The 27,548-nt window shown below is 40.1% G+C and overlaps 1 protein-coding gene across 1 annotated transcript in view; it reads right to left on the bottom strand.

Moving 5' to 3' along the window:
- CADM2 (cell adhesion molecule 2) overlaps positions 1-26,933 on the bottom strand; it is a 645,157-nt gene extending 618,224 nt beyond the window's left edge. The window contains exon 1 of the mRNA XM_035540482.1: positions 26,725-26,933. Within this exon, the coding sequence (XP_035396375.1) occupies positions 26,725-26,785 (61 nt within the window). The 5' untranslated portion in view covers positions 26,786-26,933. The remainder of the gene's footprint in view (positions 1-26,724) is intronic.
- Positions 26,934-27,548: the final 615 nt, after the last annotated feature.

The following is a 27,548-nucleotide window of genomic DNA, read 5'->3' as shown; positions in this document are numbered from 1 at the left end:
GATTTGGATGTAGGACTAGAAGGTGTTTTGAGCAAATCTGCCGACGACACCAAACTTGGAGGAGTTGTGGACTCTGATGAGGATGGAAAGGCCTTGCAGAGAGACCTGGACAGATTGGAGAGCTAGGCAATCACCAACCACATGAGGTTTAACAAAAGCAAGTGCTGGGTCCTGCACCTGGGACGGGGCAACCCTGGCTATACGTACAGACTGGGCGATGAGACGCTGGAGAGCAGCCCCGCAGAGAGGGATCTGGGGGTTGTGGTTGACAGCAAGTTGAATATGAGCCAGCAGTGTGCCCTGGCAGCCAGGAGGGCCAACCGTATCCTGGGGTGCATCAAGCACGGCATTGCTAGTCGGTCGAGGGAAGTGATTGTCCCGCTCTACTCTGCGCTGGTGCGGCCTCACCTCGAGTACTGTGTGCAGTTCTGGGCACCACGGTACAAAAAGGACATTAAACTGTTGGAGAGTGTCCAGAGGAGGGCAACGAAGATGGTGAAGGGCCTAGAGGGGAAGACGTATGAGGAGCGGTTGAGGTCACTGGGCCTGTTCAGCCTGGAGAAGAGGAGGCTGAGGGGGGAACCTCATTGCAGTCTACAACTTCCTCGCGAGGGGGAGTGGAGAGGCAGGTGACCTATTCTCCGTTATCACCAGTGACAGGACCCGCAGGAACGGTGTTAAGCTGAGGCAGGGGAAGTTTAGGCTGGACAACAGGAAGAGGTTCTTCACTGAAAGGGTGGTTGCACACTGGAACAGGCTCCCCAGTGAAGTAGTCACTGCACCAAGCCTGTCTGAATTTAAGAAGAGATTGGGCTGTGCACTTAGTCACATGGTCTAAAGTTTTGGGCAGACCTGTGCGATGCCAGGAGTTGGACTTGATGATCCTTATGGGTCCCTTCCAGCTTGGAATATTCTATGATTCTATGATTCTATGAACGAAGCTGGTGAGGGGTCTGGAGAACAAGTCTTACCAGGAGCACCTGAGGGAACTGGGGTTGTTTAGCCTGGAGAAGAGGAGGCTCAGGGGCGACCTTATTGCTCTCTACAGGTACCTTAAAGGAGGCTGTAGCAACGTGGGGGTTGGTCTATTCTCCCTAGTGCCCGGTGACAGGACGAGGGGGAATGGGCTAAAGTTGTGTCAGGGGAGGTTTAGGTTGGATATTAGGAAAAACTTCTTTACCGAAAGGGTTGTAAGGCATTGGAATAGGCTGCCCAGGGAAGTGGTTGAGTCACCATCCCTGGAGGTCTTTAAAAGACGTTTAGATGTAGTGGAACTCTTTAGTGGTTTAGTGGAACTCTTGTTAGTGTTAGGTCAGTGGTTGGACTCAGTGATCTTGGAGGTCTCTTCCAACCTAGATGATTCTGTGATTCAACCCATGAGACTTTTTCTTTCCATCATACTTTCTTCTCCCGCTCTTATTTTGAGGAAGGGGAGCAAGAGAGTGGATGTGGTAGCGTTCAGCTGCCCAGCAAGGTAAAACCACCACACAAGCTGATTGCATCTAACCACTTTTCAGTTCTCTGAGCTCACTGAAAACATCACTCTCCAGTTTCAGTTTGACTGTGTTCTCTCCCTTCAGTTATTTCTCCCTCTCCCATATTCAGAAAATAAACGCTCATCTTTGGGTAAGTTTTGGAGAATAAACTTTTGAAAAATACTTCTGAAATACACAGATTTATCCCTGTGGACAAAAGATTATGCAAGAACCAAACTTAATGAACATGTGGCCCATGTAAGGAGAAGTTATGACACTGCTTCTTGACTGCATATATGCTTCTGGTGTAAAAGCAAGTAAATGAATACCCTTTTTCTCATGCATTTGAAGTCTAGAAAAGCCTTCTTGCCCACTGAATACAGACAAAGCTTATGCATATTGTAGCTCAGTGTACATAGTTAACATTAACAGAATTCTCATGTTATAGCCATCACAAAAACAATTAGGAAAACAAAAAGTAAATCCCCCTTTCCCAAATCCTCAACACTTTCAGGGTTGATGAAACTGCAATATTTTCAGAAAGTCTAAAAATGCTTAAATGGGTAAATATGCTCTTTATATTCTTTTTTTTTTCTGTGAAATGTTGATTGAGTTGGAGGCATATGCTTAATTCAAGACGTCCTGAACCTTGTTAAAGTCAAAACACACTCACTAAGACCAAATATTATCAATAGAATCAAATACCATAAGCAACAGCACTACGCAAACTTAAATAGATGGCAGTGTAATGAACCTTGCTTATCTCACAACCATGTCAGAATACATGTCCAATAATAGAAAAATAGAAAAAGTCAACATGTCAGTATGCCAAACAGAGCATCTGCATTTTGAGAAAATCAAAATGACGTTGGAGTGAACAGTGTTGTTTTCATTTTACTGACAAAATTTGGCAGAGTATCTTGGGTTACAGAGTTTGAAGTTGAGCTGAGAATTTCTTATGTTTGTTACTGGAATATGCCTTTTAGTTTGTTACCTTCAAAGACTGCTCTGACAGGAGTCTTTTTGAAAACTTAACAGGTGGGTAAATATTGAATAAACACGAAGACATCACAAGATTCAAGGAGATAGGAGTAGGAAAATCAGAGTGTGTTTCCCTTCCTGTTTCCATGGTGGACAATCAGGGGAAGAATGGCAAGGAAAAAAAAAAAGTATGTGGATTTTATATTATTTATTATTTTATTATTTATTTTATATTATTTTTATTATATTATTACATTAAAAGCAACAAAACAACAAAATAACCACAAAACCATAAAATAACCATAAAACCACAAACAAAGTGTTAGAAGTCTTGTTTTGTGGTTTTAGCAAAAGACAGGAGGACAATACTCAGCAATAGCTAGGCGAAACCTAAGACTGACATTACTCTAGGAAGAAGGCTATGAAATAAATCAGTTCTTCCTGATCTTTGAGGATGACTATTACAAAATTATGGGTTACTGCAGAGTTTAGAACATCATAAGATCTCAAAATTTCTTTTTATATTGTATTGTTTTCTTTTAATATATTAAGTCTTTGTAAACAATTTGAAATTTTAATTGAAACAAGACAGGTTCTTTTTTAATTTATACATATTTAATGCACTGTCTTGACCAGTTAAGATAATTGAAATAGTTACCAAACTTAATCATTGCATCATCAAAGCAGAGTGTTAGTACTATATCAGGACTAACATATCAGAAAAATCTAAATTCAGTTGTACATGTAGTTTGCTTTTATTTTTTGTAGTACATTGCATCTAAGAAACACATTTTGACATAATGGAAGAGCAGCATGTTATAATGTAATCTTTGGTTAAATAAAAAATCATGTTTATACATGCACATTAAACTATTTTGGCATTTGTTGTCGCTACAAAATATTTCAAAAAGTTACTGAATATGTAGAACAAATTCTATGACATCATCGAGCCTGCAAATGTTGGCAGATGTAAATTGTTCTAGATAGCACAGGAGACAACTTCAGATGTCTTAAAAATGATAGTTTTCACAGAGACAGTAAGATTATTTTTTTCCCAAGTGGCAAGACATACACAGGTCAATAGCACTCCAGCTGTGTCCTGAACTCCAAGCTCACGGATTAAACTTCCAGCAGTGCTAGGGTTATCTGGTTATGTTGCTACACTAATACAAAAAACAAACACTACATCATTGTATGATTCCTGTGTATATGTTCTTGTTTGAACCATTTTATGTTGTTGATTCTAATAGTATAAAGATACATCGCCCAAATAGGACAAGTAGCTCTAAGAACACAGTTTGATTGGCACCTTGCACCTTCTTTATGAAGCCCATGGCCACTGTTCTGTCCTCCTGCTTGTCTGTATTTCACAGACCCTCATCTCCTTATCAGACACTGCTACAGATTCTTTTCCAGCTTACTCATGTCCATTGTTGCTGCCACATCCTCTTCTTCATGGCTTCTCTTTTCCTCTCCTGCAAGCACCATAGTTTTTCTCATTCTTCCATCTTCCCTGTGGCTCCTCTTCTTACTTTCACTGCTCCCCTAAGGCAGTCGATCCACCTCCTGCTGCCACTCCATCTGTATGGGCGAGTGCAGAACCAAAAGTACTTCTCAACTGAGCTACCCAGCTGCCTCCAGAGTCACTTTGTGTTTCTCAGAGCTTTCAGGCACAACAAAAAGGCAACAATGAAAACCCCTGCTGAGGCCTGTGGCCAAATGCAAAAACTGAGCAACACCGCACACTCTTCTCTATAACCCCTGAAAAGCCTACTGGATACACAGCCTTTGAAGATGCTGACTAAAACTACCATCCAAGTGATCTATTGTTCTCAGACCACTTAGAGCATATCTAGCAGCCTTAAGTTGCAGAAAAATACACCCTCACAAAGTCAGAAATAATGAAAAATTTGGTCATTTTTCCAAGCAAAAATATTTAGAAACGTGGTGGGAGGATAGTGATCTCTGCCAACAGGCACTTAAAATAAACAATGATTCAAAAGCTTTTAATTTACCAGTCTCAGTCTAATCATCGAAATATGTTAAACAACTTCTGAAATAAGGGTGATTAACAGATACCTCTTCTGGTAAAGGCAACAAGTAATTTTGCTTTTATTTATTGTTGTTTCTTACTGTCTAGCCTGCTCCAACATTAAAATGAATCTTTGAAAATGATCTTGTGGAAACAGATCAGCTACTGATCCTATTCTTCTTCCTTCCGTAAGCATGCTGGAAAGAAATCTTCTCTAGCCATTGTCTTAATGCTTGCTAAATGAACGTCATTTTAAATTGACTTGTAGATAAAGAATGGATGTCTGAATAACATACAATGACTACATTTCATCAGACAGCTTTTTTGTTATCTAACTTGAATTAAACACAGTAGTTTGTAATGAAACCTTTCAGAGGATTTGCTCTCATCTATTCTGCAAAGGGACTATTTTGGAAGTTCAACTAAAAGGAGAAATTAAAGAATGTTCATGAACACCTATATAGAGTTAGAAAAAAGTATCAGATTAAGTGTTCAATAACATGATGGTAAAATATTCTAACCAAAATTTACTTAAGTATGCAGACGGTATTAGCACACAATACTCACATCCCTACTTATATATCTTACATGCTACAGAAGAAATGCACTTGAAGTTATCTAAGTCCACTACCTGATTTCTAAAAGTTTTTCTTAAAATCATTAAACTTCACAGCTGTAAATGTTTTAGGGGAAAAGTATAAAACAAAAAAACTTCAGTGTCAGTCATGTTACATGAAACTGCCCCAAGTAGAAAGACAATGAAGCTGAAACAGATTTTCCTTCTTACTACCAAAAAAGATCATAACTTAATATAGAACAGACATTCTAAGCCATTTTAAAAAATTATAATATGCAAATATGCACACCTATTAATGCAGTTGCAGTCATGAGAAGCATTTACAACTATAGATGGTCAAGAATCCATTTCAAAACTATACATACTGATAACGAAATCTCTTTAAATGGATTTAATGACAATATGAAAAACAGTTCCCAGATGAAAAACAGCTTTAGTTTAGTAGAAGTATTAACATTAACCAGTAATTTCTCTATACCACTGTCAAGTAACTTTACATGCTATTCCTAAGTCATAAAAACTCCTACAAGTCTACAAAAGGCCATATTTGAAGATGTTAAACAAAGCCAGGAGTAAATGCTAGTAAGTAGTTGAGTACTAAAAGTAAAATGTCATTCATTTTATCTGCATTGTGATTTTAACCCAGGGAAGAATTTTGGAAGACCTTTAGGAGAGCTTCCTTCTTAAGTTCAATCTCTACCGACAACTGGTTTGGGTCTGTAGACAAGCTTAATTTATTTCATAAGTTTTCAATTTCCAGATATACATTCAAGAACTATGGTGCCAATACTAGGAATAAACAAGCGAGACAGATTTGTGACTTTTTGCCACAAGGAATCAACTAGATGTTCTCTTAGACTGTTTAATTGACCAGCGAACACAGAGTGAAGAATAAAACCTTGAACTGAAGAACTACACGTTTCAGATTAAACTAGAGGATTAAAAAAAAAAAAATGAAATCAAGCCTGAAATGAAGCATTATAATTTCAAAAAAGGACAAAAAGAAATTAAAGCATCTGCAGCAAGACGACTGAAATGTGGAAGTGCTGAACCTGACTGTCTTCCACATAAGTTTGAGTTGAAAGAAAATAGCAATCAAAGTAAAGAAACCCAAAACCTTTTTGGAGAAGCTTCTGACTTTACTGTATAGATAGCTATGTCAAGAAAGTTCTCTGACCGATTTTTACCTAATCCTGATGAAAAAATGATACTTATAAAAAAATAAAGCAATGTTAAAAATAACAGAGGGCAAGAGCAAATTCATGCTTAGAAAGAAGGCAAAGAACTACCAAGAAGTAAAATCTTGCAAAAAAGCATAAAGATTCAAGATTGAAAAAATATTTCCATATGTATAGACTTATGCAATGCAAATAGTCTTATTAAAAATTAAAGCCAATTTCATATTTTGCTTCAGAAGTTGTAGAATACTTTAAATATGATAAATGACATATTGTATAAAGTTTAAAAAAAATTACTTAGCCTTCCTACCACAAATACAAGATAGCAATCAAATACCCTCACATATTGTCCCAAGCAAGTATTGAGTATTTTCTAGAGAAAATAAAAATTTACTAGCTTCTGCTTATTTGCAGAGATCCCCAGATTGGTCGTTGGTCAAACTTCATTTAACAGTCTCATAACACTTCCACATAGTTAAGAAAGTGCTGATCGCTAATTTAGGAAGCATGATCAGTACAGGGAAAACACAATTTAACATAGAATAAACTTCATGACAGCACAGAAAAAATAAGACAGACTGAAATTAGAAATTCCAAGTATTCGTGTCTTTGGCATACTGTAAGACTTTCCTGTTATAAACTGACAGCTTAAGATTTGGAAAGAAAGTGGGGGGAAAAAAAGAAAAACCTTTAAAATCACGTGTGAGCTGCAAATGTAATAGTGCCTGTAAATGAGAAATGCAGTAATCCAGCAGCAGTGGACATTAAAAATGAGAAAGGATTAGCAACAGAAATTCCTAATCTTATTTATAAATGCATCCGTAGTTCATAAAAGGGACAGTAATGTGTGGCATCTTAACATAGATATTAGCGCTGATATGTTAGTATATTGTATGATGTGCATACCATATATACTGGGTCTGGCTGGGGGTGGAGTTAACTTCCCCCCCAGCAACCTATAGAGCACAGTGCTCTGCACTTGTAACCAGAACAGCACAAACACCACACCAATGTTTTGGCTATTGCTGAGCAGTGCGGCCACAGCACCAGTCAAGTCTGTCTGTCCAAACACCCCCACCCCAAAAAGCCACTAGGGTGGGGGTGACCAAGAGATGGGGAGGGGACCCAGCTGACCCCAACAACCCAAAGGGCAGATACATATATCTATACCATACCATACATTGTTGTGCTCAGCAACAGAAGTGGGGTGAGGGCAAATGGGGGAGGAGGGAAGTGAAAGAAAGGAAATAATGAGAAATGCTCTCGTTACGAAAGCATTTGTTTCCCTGAGCAACTGCTACACATACTGAGGCCCTAAAGAACTAAAACTGAAAATGAAGCTCCACCACCAACATTCAAGCTTGTAAGAATACAAAATATGAGCAAAGATTTTTTCTCTCCTAAGAAGCTCTTCCAAACACCTCCATCATAACATCACGAATTTAAGCCAACTCCTTATTCAAGCTGGTCTTCAACACATGCAGATTCCAGATAACTGATCCAGCAGATGTTGCTGCTTATTTTTTCAAGCAAAGAAGCTGCATCTACTAACGTTCTCTGCAAGTTTCTAGAAATACAGCGTGCAGTTGTCTTGAGCTCTGTTCCATCACGAGAGGCATGAGTTGGCAAGAAAAAAAATCCTAATAAAAATTCCTGACTTCATTTGTTTATGCTTTTAGCGAAACACTTCGGAAGGAAGTCCATATCGAGAGCAATGCCTTAACAGAATTTCATTGTTCATGGTGGTGAGCGGTGGTTAGAGAGAGACAGGACACTAAGGCAAGTTTTTGTTTATGAGCAAAGTCTATTGCAAGTCTAAGCAAAACTGGTTTTATGACCCTTTCATGCTTTTACCAAATTCTTAAAGCTCTTTTTTCCTCCACACAGAAGTTAGTAAAAAATTGAGAACAATTACTTAGACATTGCAAATAACCTGATATCATCTGAGGAAACTTGATCCTAAGTTTAACCTTCTGAAAAATGGACAGATTTTATCTGTCTCAGATAAAGCTCAGTGAAAGTCTTAAGGAACAATAGCAGCATTGCTCTCATGAAGATCTATCTACACAGAAAGAGAACTTCACTGATGACCATTCTTACTGAAAAGCCATCAAGTTGGTATCAGTTTTTTTTCTACTGAACAAGAATAGAATTCAAAGAGACCTTAAAAACAACCTACGAATTCAAACATTTTTGACATAAAAAATGAAGTCAAATCAATGAAGACTATGCCACTCCTTGAAAAACAAAAACAAACCAAAAAAAAAAAACAACACACACCATAGTTCAGGGAAAGATGTTTATTCAAACTGAAGTTCCAAATTTCCTATAACATTATTATATAATTCAGGACTTAGAATTTGTTGGAAACTGTGTGTTTACAAGATCAGGTGGAGGCCAGGCAATTAAAAAAAATGCATGACTAACCTATAGATGTTTTGCTCTGCTTCCAGGAATTTTGACATTCTGTATCACTTGATTTAAACTTTTTTGTATTACTTCTGTTTGCCTACTTCTAGATCTTTCCAGTCAACTATCAGCAAAAAAAGTAGATTCCTGGACTGGTGTGTTTAGAGAGAGCATCTGTCATTTCTTTGGCAGTTTTACTGCTTCCCTAATGCTTTGAATCCCGTTATCAGTTAGTTTTCAGGGAAAAATCATGGTGAGTCAACATTTGATGACAGCATTCTTAGTTTCATTTAAAGAGGAAAAACACCCTTATCTCACAAGGATCAGAGAAGTGTTAAAAAGTGATACTCATGTCAAGCTCGACTAATCATAGTCTGTTGCTAGCTGTTGACTCCCTAGGACAATCTGTAAGAAAGAAAAGGATCAGAGTTTGGATTTAATCTGAAGAATCTTCCACATGACACTCATGACTATTGCTATCTTCAAACATTGCAAATCTTATCCTTCTCCCTTACTCTGTGCATAAATGCAGTCAGGTCTGTAGATAGCAAGATTAGTGCTTTAAGTCAATATTAGCAAGGTGCTTTCAAAAGACCTGGTCTGGCAACTGTCCTCATTTAAGTCAAAGAAGTCAATAATAAAAGTGATACATCTGCCACTAAATATTTAGATGATGTACTTCAAATATATAATAGTTATTCCTACAATCAAATTTTATTAGATATATTACCTACTAACCCTGCTACTATACGCTAGTAAGTAGCCTAATTAGTTAAAGAACTAGCGCTTAGCAAAAATCTCAAAGAACGAAAGAAAATAATTATTAAAGCCAAGCCTGCCTCTCTCAAATGCAATACAAAACTAGGGGCATACCAAGTGACCTTCTGGTATTGTAAACTTTAGGCTTGTTTATGTGAAAAGAGGAGGTCACGTTAACAGTTATGTTTGTTACTAGTTCAGGTTATTGGTTTGGGGTCAACAATCTCAAAATGCTTGCAAAACTATTAAAAATACTGATTAGACATTTCTGGTTCTACTTGTTCAGCTTTACATCAACTCCTACAGCTTCAAACAATGGGAAAATAACAAATTGAACTAAAATGGCTCCCTGCAAAGCTGAATTTTAAAAAGACTGGCAAGTGGACATCCACCCATTTCACATAAAATAATTATGACTCCGCAGTGAAGAACACCTGTTTCATGACAGTAGGACAAAGGCTGGAACTTAATATGGCCCTTCACTTCCAGCATTAACCAGATGCCCAAAAGTAACCTGCAACAGCATCGCTTCAACAGTACCCACCCACCTGGTAACTTAATTGTCTTGAAATCAAGACTTAGAAGAACAGTACATATTTTTAAAGTAACATTTATTTACGGAGAGGAAAAGAAATAAATGCTTTCTGGAAGAGTTTTTGCTTTTCACTTCCAAACCACACTGCACATTAAGTTCTCTTTAGTTCTGGCTGTTCCTTCTCATCGGAAGGTAACACACATGGACACTTAATTTGCTAACTTTGACTGCAGTGCCAATCAAATGATGAAAAACAGTTTCTGTCAACGTATGCATATTCAGTAAATGTGGACTAGGTATGTGTGGACTATGTATGTACACACCATATATTTATACTTACATAACAGAAAAACAACTAAACTCTCCTTCAACCTTCTGTACATGAACACTGATCACAATGAGTACCTGCACTTGTAAGCTGGCCTACTTGAAACTCTCAACACTCGTTTTTTAGCATTGTTACATCACATTACAGCATGATAAGTACTATAAATACAAATCAAGATGGAAATCTAAACCTGATTTAGTACAGTATTAGCATGATTTCTGATATTAACACATTTTCCTGAGAAGAAAGGGACATATGCTAAAAAAAAGTTAAATGGTTGTGCTTGCACCAAGAAGCTTAGGAAAAAAGTGTATTGAAGGTGTTATTTAGCTGAGACATAGCCACATGATGTTTCTAGCTCCTGCACTTGTTCAAAGTTTATTTTAAAATTTCTTTGAATGTCTCAGCCTCATAATCTGGATTAACTATTCAGAAGATATACTTAATGTAGAATAAGACAGGCTCAACACAAGAGTTAGTGCAGAAACGAGAACTCTTCTATACTTCATACTTTGCCTAATGGTAGTTTGCAAAAATACAAAACCCTAAAAGGGAAAAAAAGTTTAAAATGTTGCTGGATCTGCTGGTAAACAAGGCAAAGGGACATGAAAACAGACCAAGCCAGCTAACAGCTTTATGTACTGCATTGCTTTACTGAACACATTTCAGTATTAGCACCATCTCAACATACACCAGGTACAAATTGCAAAATAGCAGTAGTTACTAAATAAATACTCTATTCTTGGATGAAGGTGCTTTTAAGTATGCATAGATAAAATAGTGCTGTTATATGTATGAGTTTTTTTATACAAGAATTACTTAAGACCGACAGTTTAAGCACTTGAAAAATTGAATAAATGCCAACGTTGATCTTTTGTGAATGACTTTTCACATTCTTTGACTGCATCTTCGCATTTTCGGAAACATATACACAGCATGCATACAGACTATATCTACAATCCAAACTTCAATAGTAAAAACTCAGACTAAAAAGAGAAAGACAACACAGAATTCCATCACAGCAACAAAATCTGCGTTCCAAGCACTGCTACCAATGCTTCTACATTTCCCAATAAATATAAAGAGAAAAATTGCAAATAAGACAGTTCTCCACACACACAAAAAAAAAAGATTATCACCTTTTATTAAGTTCAGATAGTTAGTTTCATAACAGAAGAGTCGGACTTTAGAATTTCTTTATTTAAAATGCTTTCTCTTTTTTTTTTTTTTTTATTTGAAACGCAGCCAGCAAGGTTTTATACACATTCATACTTGCATGGTGAAGGGGACAAACACACACATGAAAACCAACATTTCGTTTCTTGGATACTGAGAATATTTACATACAGTCAACTAAACAACTGAATTAAGTTAATCAAATAACATGCAATAATTGCCATGCCTTCTTAGGTCCAGGAAACTACAGGCCAGTCAGTCTCACCTCTGTCCCTGGAAAGGTGTCAGAACGGTTTGTTCTGGATGCCATCACCAAGCGATTGGAAGAGAAGAAGGTTATGAGGAGCAGTCAGCATGGATTCACCAAGGGGAAGTCGTGCTCGACCAACCTCGTTGCCTTCTATGATGGCATCACCAGCTGGGTTGATGGGGGAAGAACAGTGGATGTCATCTACCTTGAATTTAGCAAGGCTTTTGATACTGTCTCCCACAACATCCTGCTAGCAAAGCTGAGAAAGTGTGGCATAGACGAGTGGACAGTAAGCTGGGTTGAGAACTGGCTGACTGGCCGAGCTCAGAGGGTGGTGATCGGTGGTGGAGGGTCTGGCTGGAGACCTGTGACTAGCGGTGTTCCCCAGGGGTCGGTGCTGGGTCCGGTCTTGTTCAACATCTTCATCGACGACCTTGACGAGGGAATAGTGACCACCCTCAGCAAGTACGCTGATGACAAAGCTGGGAGGAGTGGCCAACATGCCAGAAGGCTATGCTGCCATTCAGCAAGACCTGGACAGGCTAGAGAGCTGGACAGGAAGAAACCAAATGAGGTTTAACAAGAGCAAGTGTAGAGTCCTGCACCTGGGAAGGAACAACCGCATGTATCAGTACAGGCTGGGGGACGACCTGCTGGAAAGGAGCTCTGAGCAGAAGGACCTGGGGATCCTGGTGGACGACAGGTTGGCCATGAGCCAGCAGTGTGCCCTGGTGGCCAAGAGGGCCAATGGGATTCTGGCGTGCATTAAAAGGAGCGTGGCCAGCAGGTCAAGGGAGGTGATCCTCCCCCTCTACTCTGCCCTGGTCAGGCCTCACCTGGAGTACTGTGTCCAGTTCTGGGCTCCCCGGTACAAAAAAGACAGGGATCTCCTGGAAAGAGTCCAGCAGAGGGCCACAAAGATGATACGGGGCCTGGAGCATCTTCCCTATGAGGAAAGGCTGAGAGACCTGCATCTGTTCAGCCTTGAGAAGACTGAGAGGGGATCTCATCAATGTGTATAAATACCTGAGACAGTGGGATTGGGTAAATCTCTTTTTAGTGGTTTGTGGGGACAGGACAAGGGGCAATGGCCACAAAATGGAGCACAGGAAGTTCCGCACCAACATGCGAAAGAACTTCTTCATGGTGAGGGTGACGGAGCACTGGAACAGGCTGCCCAGGGAGGTCGTGGAGTCTCCTTCCCTGGAGATATTCAAGTCCCATCTGGACGCCTACCTGAGCAACCTGCTCTAGGGAACCTGCTTTGGCAGGGGGGTTGGACCCGATGATCTCTTGAGGTCCCTTCCAACCCCTACAATTCTGTTATTCTTAAATCATTTATTTTCAGTTTTTTAACCATGGTTAAAAAAAACCTAAACCTAAAGGTTCTGAGATCCCATTATTACGGAAAGGAAACGGAAAGTACTCAGTTTAACCCAAATATGAAATATTTCCTTTAAATTACGTATTTGGAAAAAAAGATGTGTTTTCCCCTCAAATTTAACAGCATACTTAACTTTCCCATACCCATTTGTTACGTTTAAATCTGAATTCTGAAGTATGAGTTGTCTAAAGCCGTACCAAAGAATTAAACCAAAGTCATACTCTATACTAATATTAAAGAGCTTTGTTTTAACAGTATTTGAGAGTCATCAGTTGTTTTAACTATGTCAACTGAAAATAACTATGAAATATGAAAAAAGGCTGAAATTCTTTGCAAATATGAAAAGAAATTACCTAAGAACTTAAGATTGTGGAGCAACAGCAAAAACAGAGACATTGTTAAGAAGAAAGAAGACTATTATACCCTTCCCACAACTTGTATCCCTTCCATAGCTACGCTGAAAGTTCAGTGTTCTGGTAAACTAAATTCGTAAAAATTAAACATTAATGTTCAGTGTTAATTTCTATTGTATATACTCAAATCCACGTAAGCAGAAAAATGCAAAATTTCACTCAGCCACCTGTCTCACCAAGAAAACCCTGAATTAAAGCTTTAGACAGTGTGTTCCTCATGTTTTGGCCTGAGTTGGGCTTTTCCCTTTAACTGATTTAATACATTGGAAATATAAAGTCTTCACTAAAAATAGAATATCCAAAATACTCAGGAAAAAAAAAAAAAGTTATTTCAATGTACTCAGAAAGCTATTCCGAGCTTTACTGATGCTGTGGAACCACGTGATTCCCCAAATCTACACAGAACTGATGATAATAAAAATTTCAGCTTTTTTTCTTATTTGCTTTGTTTTGAAATAATACTAATCCTCTCCTCCTCAGTTCTGAGGATCAACTAACACCTATTTTCTAAAAATTATTTTGGAATGTTTTAGAAATCACAAGACCTTTTGAGTGCAACTAACTTAAATTAGATTCTTAAATACCATCTGTAGCTTAGAAAAATCTCTCAGTAACACACCAGTAGCTCTAACACCTCACTCCTTCACATGTTCATAATTAACTGTTTAGGAAGGAGTGGGCTGGCATTGAAAGAATTCAAAGTTTGCTTCTATGCACAGACCCAGAATACAGTAAGTAACTGATGCTTTTATTTGTTTTGAATTGGAAGAACTGAAAAACATTAACTCCTTGAAATAAATTCTCTTTCCAGCCAAATGCTTTCCTTAGGAAGACACGTGCATATATGAGGACTTGATTCAGGGAACCAAGACTTTTCTGAGAAAGAGGAAAGTACTGACAACAATGTAGTACCCAAATGTTCATGCCTATGTGCATGACCCTAATCCACAAACTGAACTGCAGGCTGTGGCAGAAAACAAACTTCTTAAGGTAATTAGCGCAATAATTTTCAACTTAAAATTTGTGTTCAGAAGTCTTCGGCACACTTATACCCAGTTACAGTTAGCAACACGATTTATTAAAGTACCCCTTTTAAATAGTCTCTTAACCCATGCATACTGAACCACTGTCCCTGATACACAATTCTGAAAGAAATGTTAAGCAACAACTTGACAGCAGTGTTTTCATTAGTAGTTTTTAATGGTACAGTACACACTAAAACCAAGTCTACATATAGTATAGTACTCAAATGCAGCTTCTCCTTGAGTGCCAAGAACACACGATTATCATAAATGAACAGGAATTTTTTTAGTTATTTATTTTTGCAAATACAAGTTGTTTTGATTGCTTTCCAATTTCCAAAAATAAGTCTGACAATATTTTGGTACTCTACCAACACAAACAATAATAGCTATAGCTGTGACAATGAAATCTTAAAAAAAAAAAAATCAACATAGAACGGATTATTGCTTTTAACCCTGGTACATTCTCATTTTTGATTGCATGGATATTTATATATTTGACAAAATCTCTCATCTAAGCCAAGGAAAACATTTTATGTTTTGTCATGAATAATCAGAAAGTACAAAAACTTTCTGCTACACATTCTTCTCTATATTGCAGAGCTTCACAAAGAATAGGGGAGACAAACTGCTAGAAAAAGCGTTTTCACACTCCCCCATTTGTGACTATTAACAGCTACAGCTTAGTTTCTTGAATAAGTAATTACCTACTTACAGCAAACACTTTCAGAAGTTTGACCTAGCTAGAGCACTTTTTCCTCACTTTCAGTACAGAAGCACATTTTCCTCCTCCTTTCTTTCTTTCTTTTTTTCCATCTGTTCTTGCAACATTCCTGTCTAAGCAGCAGTCAATGTAAGGCATTCTCCACTGAAGCGCTACATGCTGAAGTTGGATTCTAATTAGACATTTAGAGATCTGCTGCAACGCTGAACTCTGATATAACAAATCTATCTAGACCACAGGCAGTTCATTATAGTCTTAACTTCACTATTTTCTATTACAGCAATAATGGCATTGAGATGAAACAGTATATTAAAACTTTTTTTTTTTTGTAAATGGAAGAAAGTCCAATAAATTGTTTTTCTTGCTTAATTTACTGTGGTTTATATACTGCTGCTACAGTTACAGCAAATTTCTTCTAGCTATTATTGATAATCTCATTGCACTTTTAGGAAATTAGTCCAAAAAATATTTAAGAAACCAACAAAGAAAGGGGATGCAGAAGTTCAGTGCTAGAAAAAAAGTCATATTTCAGTAATCATGCATCTAATCATGCTAAACTGGTCTAATCAACTATGCCCGAATATACAGCCAAGTAATGAGCCAAAAAATTATTAGAATTCACTGCAGTCATTCAAACTGACAAAAAGAACAAAACAAAGTGTATCATCTTGTTGAATTAAACTAAATCATTTGTTGGATGCAAAAGTTCTTCTACATCGAATAGACAGTGTTGCATTTATTAACTCTCAAGGTAGCATTCTTAATGAAATCAGAAATATTAACTTCTTTGGACACTTAAGACAACTTAAATTAATTCCTGAAAAGTAGTAGCCTGATGTTCTGAGTCCATACTTAAGAATTTAGCTAAGCTACAAAGATGAAAGAACAGCACCACCTAGTTCTCTATTTAAAAGTTTTCAAATATTATCACCCATTGATTTATGTCTGTAATCTATATTCACACGTGTGTGTATCATGCAATGAAATCTGTCACATTTCCATATGGAAAAATACTAACAAATTTGGCAGGAACTATTAAAGCATCTGATGAAGACACTTTACAAGTGTGTTCTTTGAAAAAATGTTTGTATATGCAAGACTGTTAGAGACTTGTAATAATGCAAATATTGTTCAGAAGCACCATAAACACCAAATGGACTGTTCATCCGTCCCCAATGTTCTTTATGGGACCGTTTCCCTAATTAAACGAAAATATTGTACATGAATTGATTCCCCCATCCAGTACCTGATATTTTAGGGTATGTGTATGTGCATTCCAGATGCAAAAATACATTCACAATACAGACAACATCACAAGAGCCTAAGTAACATGTTAAAAAAATAGTAACAATTATAGCTTGTAAAAGTTTTTTTCACATTTACATTTCCACTCTGCAAATAAAGCCTACTTCAGTAATGTGGCATATATTTTAGTTGTTAGTTGGACTGAAAGCTTTCACATGAAGAATTTCCCCGCTAGAGATTTAGAGGTGTGCGTCTCAACAATCTAGAAGTTTACCATGGCACAACAGCAACACCTAAGGAGCTACCTATCCTCACTGCGCAGTCATCTTTATCAATGTTTATTAGCATAGCTGCCTGTATTGCCATTTGATGAGTACATAGCTATACAAGCAGAATAGTTGGTCTGTTTTTCTGAATGTGTTGCATTTTCTAAGATCTTGTTCACTTCAACAGGACACAAAAGCAGAAGAGCTTAATATTCCTGAAAATTTTTTCTTGACATTTATCAGTAAAGTCTGATTTCTTATACCAGTATGCATTGCAACAGATATCTTCTCTAAGATTCTAAGTTGAAATAAAGCACAAGTGACATTGACACTCTATCACATTTTACATTGTGATGGCATGTCTTCTAACATTATAGAGAAAATGGAGTTAATTGCACCTACAAAAAGTTTCAGCTGCATTTTGGAACAAAATGTTCAAAGCAAGTAATTGATTTATCTAACTTAGATCAATGAAAATTAAAGGGAGATATGTTAAAATGATCTCAGGTGGCACATTTGCATCAATATGAAGTACATCTAAATTCCTGTTTCTCATAGGATGGCTTCTAAAGCATTTTCACCTCTCAAATTTGAGGCTTCTTACTTCTGCCTGTAGGAAGTCTTACGTATTACACTGAAGCAAAAATCAGGCTCTTACAAGATTATAGAGAACACAGTCTAATGACTACCTCACTAACAAGTTTCTGTAATTGGTGCCACTGACAGGAGTCAGGTCCCAGCACCAGGGACTGATTTCTGCTTGTTCCCCTTCTCCTGTTACCGCACAGTTCAGGAAGGTAGAGAAGTGGAAGGAATTAATTAAAAAAAAAAGCAAGCCTCCTACCACATCCCTCCCATGTATTTTCTGTTCCAAGGTGAGGAGAAGGCTGTCCTCTCACAGCTTCCAGTGAATGTGTTTGCCCTAAAACCTTCACATGCTGGATCTCATTTTCCAGGGAAAGGAAGAGGTAGAGAAATCACTACAGCAGAAAGATGAAAACGTATGTCATATCCAGTAGGACTGAAGCAAAAGAGTTTTGTTCTAGCCTAATCTTCATGTGTCCTGTCTTTTAAAGTAAAGGCTGCTGTGGTAACTCTTGAGGGGATGTTTTATCCATAGAGAAAATAACTTGCCCCTTTCCCAGTCTACCCCATCTATCACCACGAAGGCCACTTAGGTGTTGGCATGTTACAGCTCACTTGTTGCAAGTTTGCCACATTAATGTAAAGAGATTATACAGGATCCAAAACTGAAGCCTTTATCCTCAAAAACTTAGAAGGGAAAGACTTTCACACATACAGATTCAGGCTACTGTTGTTTCACCGCTTCAAGTTTCCAGTGGCAGATGGGAGAAGCAGTTTGGTTTTCTTGACAGGTATCCCAGGCAGACAAAGCCTGGAGGGAGATTTCTCTATGGTTATCTGTGCCCACTGATCTATGACCAGCTAGCCACCTATTTTGAAATTCCTAAAATAAATTGGTCTAGAAGTTGTTCAAGAGTTTTTAATGACTAATTAAAAGAAAAAAGCCTACAATATTAACCATCCATTAAACAGCAAATTTGACCTTGCTTAATTCAAATGATACGGTCTAGTGGATTCTGTTTTCCTCTTGGAATTTACAGGGTATTTGAGTTTGCAACAGGCATAATCTAATTAATATTAAATGCACCTGCCCTTCCAAATCCTGCCACACAGGTGCCAAAATAAATGAAGAGTATCTCCTATACAAGGAGCTGAACTGTGTTCTTTACCCAGATTTCCTTTTACTCTATTCTGCATAAGATTAAGAAAGAATTGTGGTTTTGTAGAACAAAAGTATCACTTGCTCTTCTAGCATACAAAAGCAAAACTATATCAAATCTGGTATTATTCTTTTTCTCACAATACGTAGATAGTTTGGGAAATTCTGCAAACACATTTTCAATGACCACGCACTAGCATTATTTAGAAAAAATATATATATAGCCTATTCACTGAAAACAATTGTATTCCAGGCTATTTTGAAATTGTTTTTCTTGCACGTTAAACATATGAGAACATCCTATAAATAAGTCTATAAGCCACTGAGGTTTTTATCTAGAATAAGTGATCAATAACATAGGCCCTTTGCATTTTTAATGTGCTTTCACTCCCACCTCCAAAAGTCACCATTTAGAATTTAGCAATACAATAGCGACTTATAATTTGCAAAGCAGATATTACTTAAGAAGCAGGAAACATTTAGAAAAATAAAAACTCAAAATTATTTTATGGGGAAACTACTGATATGATGCAGGATCTGGTCCATTTTTAGAGGACAGAAGATGGGCAAATAGTTGAGGTGCTGGCCCATGCTGAACTTACACTAGCAGATATGCTACTTGTATTCGAAGACACATCATCTTGATTACCTTTACGTAAGCAGAACTCAAGATACATTCTAAGATTGTAGCATGTTAGATTTAGGACTCTGGTGTTGCCTTTATAAAAGAGCACAGCCTTTAAAGCAAATTCACTGATAATGAATTTGTTTTCACAGCCGAAAATGAAGTCCCAGTAGTTTTTAGATGTGATACTTAGGTTCTGAAAAACACCTCCATTAGTTGTGTTCATGAATTCCACCATGTTACTACCACTGGTTTTAATTTGAATTAGAAGTGATTCTCTAAACTGTATAGATATTACTTTTCATTAACCAAAATGATCATTAATCAAGATGGTACTTACAGTTTCCTCCATATTAGTCTGTATTTCACCTATTTTTCGTAATATTACAGCGCCACACTATAAAAGCCCAGAAGCATCAATAACACTATCAGAAGTCTTCAAGTGCAATGGAAGAAGCTCAAATATGACAAAATTAAGAAGCAACAAGAATATCATGCTTAATCTATTGAACTAGATACTTTACAATGTCACTTATGCTCAAGAAAGAATTAGATGTTAGTTTAAGGTCTCCCCCAAAGATACAGGAAAAAAAAATCTCTTATTTTTATCATTATTAGTTTAGATGTTTAAAAAAAAAAAAAAAAAAGAGACCTCATGTAAAGGAAGTAAGACAGTATATTATGCTATTTAATGCCTGCCAAGGATTTGAGGTATTCAGTGTTAGCTCTTGAGATTATGAAGTTTAGCGAATAATATCTCTAGCTACAGGATTTATCTTACAATTTGGAAACTTCTGCAGTTTTACATTTTTCTGTATTTAAAAATTTAAATATATATATATTTCCATTGATGACCTGGAGTATGAATAAGTATTTTTGTACATCAAAGTTTTCTTTTCCTGTATAAACCATGCAATCCAATGGAGACTTCTTCACGGTTCTAAATTCAAGAACAATTAATATATCACAATGAAGCTCCAACTAGCATGTCAAAATTTAAACTTCTCATATAACAAGAATATTAGCACAGAAAAAGAAAAAAGCCTTTGGATGTAAAAAAAAGCAAAATGAGCCGGACATAGGAATGTATTTTGTATAGTCTTCCAATTAAAACAAAATTTTAATATTAAACTCCAACTTGATTTTGTCAATACCATCTCATTGTTTTTGCTTTCTGCTTTGTTGCATAAAATACTCAGTACGTAACAATTTTGTATTGGAAAGTAACAAGTTATTTTAGTAGCGAACTCAATGACCTTAAACCCTACATAATTCTAAAAACCGATTGCTTCTGCTTCAACTAGTATGGCTTTTCCCCTTGTTAGGGACTAACCAGAACAGCTTTCCTCCCATATAGCACAGCAGCAATAAAAGCAGGTCAAGTTACACTGATAATCCAGCAGATGTAGGTCAGTTTGGGATAAATATCCGAGCAAATGGAAGATACCAAAATGCCTACTACAATTGCTGCTGTGAAGTAATTTGGTCTTATTCTCTTCAGAGCTGTCTGTCAGTCACAGTTCCGGAGTTTCCAGTGTTGAACTTTGAAAAGCCCGAGTTTTTAAGACTTAGACAGATGGATTGGTATAGCTGTGCTGGCCTATTTAGCTTCTGCCAGGAGAAGTGGAAATAATGCAATGCATTATATATTGATGACATCCAGCAAGGCATAAATGTGTTCTTCTTTGTGGCCATAAATTCTTTTTGCGTGTAATAGAATACCCAGGTTACCTTAGTTAAGGCTTGGTAATGGAATTACTACGACAATCGGAATCATTGTTTGATTAATACTGGGGTACATAAGAAGTTTAAAACGTAACCAGACTCTTTTTCACCTCTAGCACAAGACGACAGTCTCTCTTGCATCATCCTTCCCATCCAACAAAGACAGGTAGTCAACAAATTGTTTACAGAAGGATGACGATAGAGGGAACATCAAAGCCACGCAGACAACCACTATATGGCGTATGACGATCCACACTGCCTTGACAAATAACCTAAACCTGGCCAACCCCACGCACAGAACAGATAAATAAGCTGCTGAAGAGTTCAGTAATATACATCTATTAGAACAAAACTTTATTTATATCTATGTATGTGTGTACATATGCATACAAACATGCTCTGAAGAGGCTTTAGGGATTTAAACTGAGAAACACACGCTATGCACACGAATTATTTTTCTAAAACTGAAGAGCAGTTGCCTATGGGCAGTTAACATAGTTAACATCCCCTTAATAGATATTTAAGAAGAACAGAGAATGCTAAAGTGAGCATTATGAAACAGAAAAACGATAAATTAATTTATGAATTCATAGTAATGTAAAATTGTATTAACAACAATGTGCTGCTACTTAAATTGTGAAAGGAAGAAGCATTCACACTCTAAGAGCCATTTGATCAGACTAGAAAGCAGTATATACAATTCTACTCCTAGCTAGGAAGTAATGGTCTTTCCCTCAAAAATCCCAAATTTGTCAGACCTTTTTGTCTTAGAAGATACATATAATAGAATGGCAAAGGATGATGGCATGATTTTATCTTGCAGTTAAAGATGTCAGAGAAAGGAAGACAGGTAGGTAGACACAGTTAAGTGAACAAACCGGGAGTCTTCCAGTTCATCTACAGTAAAAATAACTACTTACGTTCTTTTCTAAGTCTTTTTTGCCTGTTCCAAATTCTCCACGTTAGAAAGCCCTACACACAAAACATTAGTACTAAAACAGAGCACTGGAAGATGCAGTACACAATGTCCACTGTTAGCACTCTGTTTTGTCATTAAAATAAGCGCTCTCTGCTTCTTTCGCTACCACCTTAAAATGCTATTACGACAGTCTCCTCAATATGGATGTGCATCTGTCCTGAGCTTACTGTGCATTAAAGTAAGAGAAACTGTAAACACTTGGACCTTCTCTTTAATTTGCATTTATATAAATGAAAGGAAAAAATCCTGAAACAGGTTCAGAGGAAACAAAAGAAAGAACTCTTGCAAAGCCACCCACGTGCATTTTTCATAATACTTATTTATTTTCAAAATATTTCCAACGCTGTCATTCTGTAAAAAAAGATAAGTTGTTCAAGGGCAGATTACTAAGGAAAAAAAAAAAATCGCCATTTCACAAGCTACTCCTTGCCACTTTTTCTTTCGTGCTTTCAAACAGACCTCAAGAATTCCGTGGAAAGAAGAGAAGGATATGCTCATTAAGCTCATACTTAATATTAACGCAATCCCAGAGGAGACACTTACTAAACTAGTACACTATGTCTAATAGTTTTACCATTCCATATTTGTTTTGGAACATGTATTTTATAAAGCATGTTAGTGGCATTCTCTCTGGAGAGGACCCTCCATTCTTTTCAAAGCCTCTAATGGAATTAGCCTGTCATCAGGCTCATATTTTAAAAACAAAAATGGAAGCATTCCTTCTATCTCTGAGAAGGCATTAAATTAAGAGGACAATTAGAGAACCTTCTCTTTCTACTGTTAAAATATTAGTTGAAGGAGGAATCATTGTTCTAACAGTCAAGCACATTCTGGCTACGGTGCTATTCTCTTGGCAACTACCTCACATCCATCTGTGTTTGCCATATACAGAGTTGCTATCAGTTTCTTAACCACCACTTGTGATGCATAAGTGGAAAAAAAAAAATCAAGATCTTGACTTTGTATAGCAACATCAAAACACTAATTCTTTGGTGGAAAGAGTAAGCACAATCACATTCAACACCTGTTTTGTGAGGTAAGGCTAAAATACAAGCACTAAGGCCTGTATAATCCATGACTTGAAGACATTTATAGTGCATAATTATGTAATTAAAACCGACAAGCAAATTTAAGAGCAGAGGGATGTTCAATGTCTTACATTTTTGAAGTCAAAAAATGAGAACTATAAAGCTGATATGACAAAAAAAGGTATTTGTTTCAATGGAGGTGTTTCTCCTTATCAGCATTTTTCTGGAGCTACTGCTTACTGTTGAATTGATAGAAACTTGATAAATTCCATGAGTGTGAGAGACCTCTGGTCATGTGTTCCTCAGAGATGTTGTGTGAGGGTCATCAACGGAAGTTTGCGTGGTAAGTTACTCCAGGTTCTAAAACTGTTCAGTGGGGCTATACGATGAGTGTAAACAAAATATATGAAGAAATCAGAAAAGTTATAAAATATGAGCTAACCTGGGACCTATACAGCTCATATGCCTACCAGGCTTTGGTTAAATTGATGCAAGCCATATAAACACAGTCACTATCAAGCCGAGTTATACATTCTATGCTTTAAATTGCATGTAAAATACTCCAACTACAGATTGTATCAGCCTCCTCCAAAGCCACTTTCTTCTATTCTGTAATCGTCTACATCCTCACAGAACATGAGTATTACTGCCAAGATTTTGCTAACAGAAATCCTAGTGAAAATTCAAAACAGGGACTAACTGTGCAAGAAAGAGTGATGTATCACGACAGTGTCTTAAATCAGCTCAAACGATCTGAGAAATAGCCATTTGCATACTTATTTTTTTTCTCCTATTTGCAATGGATCTAGGCTTATGAAACAAGTCTCACCCATGAGCAATTATGTCTTCACCGATTTGTTGCATCAATGATCACAGTTTCAGACAATTTAAAGTGTTCCTACATTATTTTCATTAGCAGACAGGTTGCAAGTATTTGAAGTGCCTGAAGAAACCATACTGAAAAGATTTGCCTGGTGTTGGCAGAGAACCGAAAGCGCATCATTTGCTACCACACACAGCACTATCCAGCATCTTCCGAGAAACAGAGCACATTAAGGCATTAGATGCCATTTGCATTATCACACAGCAGGGGGCTATAGCAGCTACAATTCCAGGATAATCTTAACCCATATCTGTATACCAGGAATTCAACAAAACTATTTTTAAATATTATAGTTTCTCACATGGTAACTCTTTACAATAAACAGCTTACTTTCCAGGTTGCGTAAAAGCATTTCAGATGATGTACTAAAGTTCTTCTAAATACATGCTGTTCTCCAACTGTTAAATTTTATGTAAGGCAGGCTAAATCTGAGAAGCAAAAAAAAACAAACTGAATGAAACAAAAAAGCAGGTACGACTGTAAACATATGTAACAGTTTAACCCCTTGGGAAACAGTTTAAGTACTTCAGAATCATTACAACGCACAAGCTAAGAACAACAGCAGCCAGAGATCCTACTATTTTCACAGCAAATGCTGGAGAGGGTAGACCATACCCGAACTCAGCTGACAAGCCACTTCTCAGCTCAACATGTTATTACTCCCCCTTCCACCTCCATCGCACCCCCTTTCACAGCAAGCAGCTGACACTGGGTTCTTTTACTTCTGTTTGCCTCCGCTCAGAAGGGACTGCTTGCTGTTAATGCTATTCCACGCACAAGCTGAGAAGCATTATTCTATGTCCTCTTCCCTCAGCTGATGCTGCATCAACTCTCGGGGCAGATTCCTTAAGCCTGGCTCTTAACAGACCATGCCAAAAAGACACACTTCCAGACAGGACACACATTAGCTTGGCTCTTTGTCACATTGCCTTTAAACTCGATTAGCTTCACTTTCGCTACCGGCAGCCATCCTTAGTCACAACCCAGGAGCGCTCCGAATCCTCAGAACAACAATCTTATTCATGTAGAGAGCCGACAGAAAACCCGTGCATCCCACAGCCTACGAGTAGAAAACGGAGGAATCTAACAAATCCATTGAGCCCCTTCAGAACAGTTTGGGGAAGCAAAGTAAGAAAACAGGAAAAACTACTTCTAAATGTACGTATGAAAGCGCCAACTAGAAATGTGTCTAATATGGTAATTGTGTCTGCTGGTTGTGCCAAAATAAATGGCAGAAACTGAGTAAACACCATTTATGAAGCAGCACTGTAAGGCGGACCAAAGGAATTTAATATTCAGTTAGACACAGTCACTATTCAGGGCAGGTTTCTCCTAGAAAACGTTCACTCATTTTCTCCTCCGTTCTCCCTTATCTTCAAAGGAGAGGAGGACAGTAGAAATTATTTCCTCTCACTCCAGTCTGAGGGTGACAGGTTTCTTATATTTGTTAAATAGTGCCCAGTAAAACTGCTCCCCGAAACAGCACTCGGCTAAAGTGAGGTATAGAGACTGCCCAAGTCTCCCTGGTTTTGATTACAGTTTTAATCAGGAGCTGAGGAAAAATAATTGTGTGAGAAACTGAAAAGGAGGAGACATTTTATACACGCAGAGGGCAAGCTGATGAACACATTAAACATAGCCTTTCCCCATCTGCAAGGACAGGCCCAATCTGGTTATTTTCGCAGAGTCAGATGCGTATTACCTCCCTTTCCTCGCAACATGTTTTTTACCTGATGCAGTTCACGGAGTTACATTTTCCCTGGCACACTCCCTAAACTGCTGTGAAAGGCATCACCGTTTTTAATCACTGGTTTACTCTTAAAAAATGTGATGCGCTGAATGCAGTTGATTGCATCTTAGGAAAGATCAAATCCTCCTCCTCCAGCAGCAGCCCTGATTTTATTGGTGACAGAAAGTCAGTCCAGACGCGTCCCCCCCCCCCCTCCTTCGCAGGGCAATGAATCGACAATTCACAGGGAAATGTAAAAGGCCGAGAGGAGCCAACCCCCAGGTGCAGCCCGCCGCACATGCCCCAATAAATAATCTCGGATGGCACCGACACAGCGGCTCCTTGTGCGGTGACGTGCAGGGCAACTCGGCAACCCCGGTGAAGAATACCAACACCACCTGCCCCGGGAAGCCGGCGCTGCCTGCTGCCGAGCCCCCCCGGGCCGCTCGCTTCACGGCGAGGTGACAGCGGGGAGCGCCGAGGCCCCCCGCGCCCCTCTCCTCGCCACACGACGCAGCTCAGCACCGTGCCCAACTCGACGCGGAGCCCAGGGGACGGAAAAAACCCCGCAAGGTCGCTCCGTCTCAACGCCCCCCCCCCCACACCCAACTCCGCACCGTTGCCGCCCCCCCCACCGCCCCTCGCCCCGCCCCGGCCCCTCAGGAGGGCGGCGGGGGCAGGGGGGGGCTGCACCGCCCCCCGAGCGGGGAAACTCTGCCCGGCAGCAGCGGGGGAGCTCCGGGGGGGGGGGGGGCTGAGGGGGTGCACGGGGACGTGGGGGGGCCTCCCCCGGCCGCACACGCCAGTCATTTGCATGATAATGGTGCTCCGCGGGTTCCCCTCCGCCGCGGCCGCAGCGGTTGTTCCCTTTCGCTCGGCAGGCTCGTGTTAATTAAGCGGAGCGGCGGTGGCGGTGCGGCGGGAGGGGAGGTGCAGGAGGAGGAGGGACGAGGGATACACGGCGAGTCTGGAAACTCGCTGCGGGAGGACAGCGGCTCGGAGCGGGGCGTCGAGGAGCTTTCGGCTCGCTCCATGATCTCCGCGCACATACGCTGCGCACACACACGCAGATCTCTATAGGGTCTATAGACCTCTATAGGCGCGCGTGTATAGCCGCGGCGGCGGCACGGAGCGGGGCGCGGAGCCCCTTCCCCTGCCGGGCGGGAGACGACGCTGCAAAGGGGCGACCGCTGGGGTGGGGGGGGCTGAGGGGAGCCCCGCGGGGTCCCCGCCGAGGGGCGCGGAGGAGGCGGTTACCTTGCATGAGGATCCCGCAGAGGCTGTAGAAGCGCAGCAGCGCGCCGGGCTTGAGCCGCATCCTGGGGGCTCCCCTCGGGCTGGGTGGGCGCCAGGCACGCAGATCCGCAGCCTCCCGCCGCTCCGCTCTCCGGGCGCTTCCTTCCCCCCGCAGGAGCCGCCGCCGCCTCCGCCGCCGCAGTGTCTCCCTCGCTGTATCCAGTGGGGTGAGGAGGAGGAGGAGGAGGAGGGCCGGGGTCGCGGGGGTGGATTGGGGAGGGAAGGGGGGGAGCGGCTCTCCCCGCCGGCTCTGCCGCCGCCGGGCTGCTTCCCCCCGCCGAGCGGTGCCGGCTGCCCCCGCTGGCTCCCCTCGCCCCTACCGGCGGGTCGGTCCGGCTGTCCCTGCGGCCCGGCCTGTCCCGCCCCGCGCCGTGCTGTCCCGTCCCGTCCCGTCCCGCTGGCAACGCGGGCCGGCTGCTCGCTCCCAGCCGCTCGCCGGCTGGCGACACAAGGGCACTCTCTGCTCGCCAGCCTCCCCTGCCCTCGCCCCGCCCCCGCCGCGCGCCCCGCCCCCTTTCGGCGGGAAGCCCCGCCCCTCGCCCCGCCCCCCGGCGCCACACCCCGGCCCACCCAGCGCCGCCGGCCCGCCCCTCGTCGCCGCCTCGGCCACGCCCCCGCACGCGCGTCACGGCACGGCACAGCCCCCGCCCGCCGGGCCCCGCCTCCCGCCCCGCTGAGCGGCAGCCGGCTCGGGCCAATCGCGAGGAGACTCCCGGCCCCGCGGCGGCTGCCAGCCAATGGGAGGCGGGGGGGCGGGCGGCGGGGCGCTGTCCAGAGCCGGTCCT

Source organism: Cygnus atratus, chromosome 1 (genome assembly GCF_013377495.2).
Source record: "Cygnus atratus isolate AKBS03 ecotype Queensland, Australia chromosome 1, CAtr_DNAZoo_HiC_assembly, whole genome shotgun sequence".
NCBI classification, from domain to species: Eukaryota; Metazoa; Chordata; class Aves; order Anseriformes; family Anatidae; genus Cygnus; species Cygnus atratus.
Note: the sequence above shows the minus strand (reverse complement) of the source record. Positions and strands in the feature narration are given on the sequence as shown.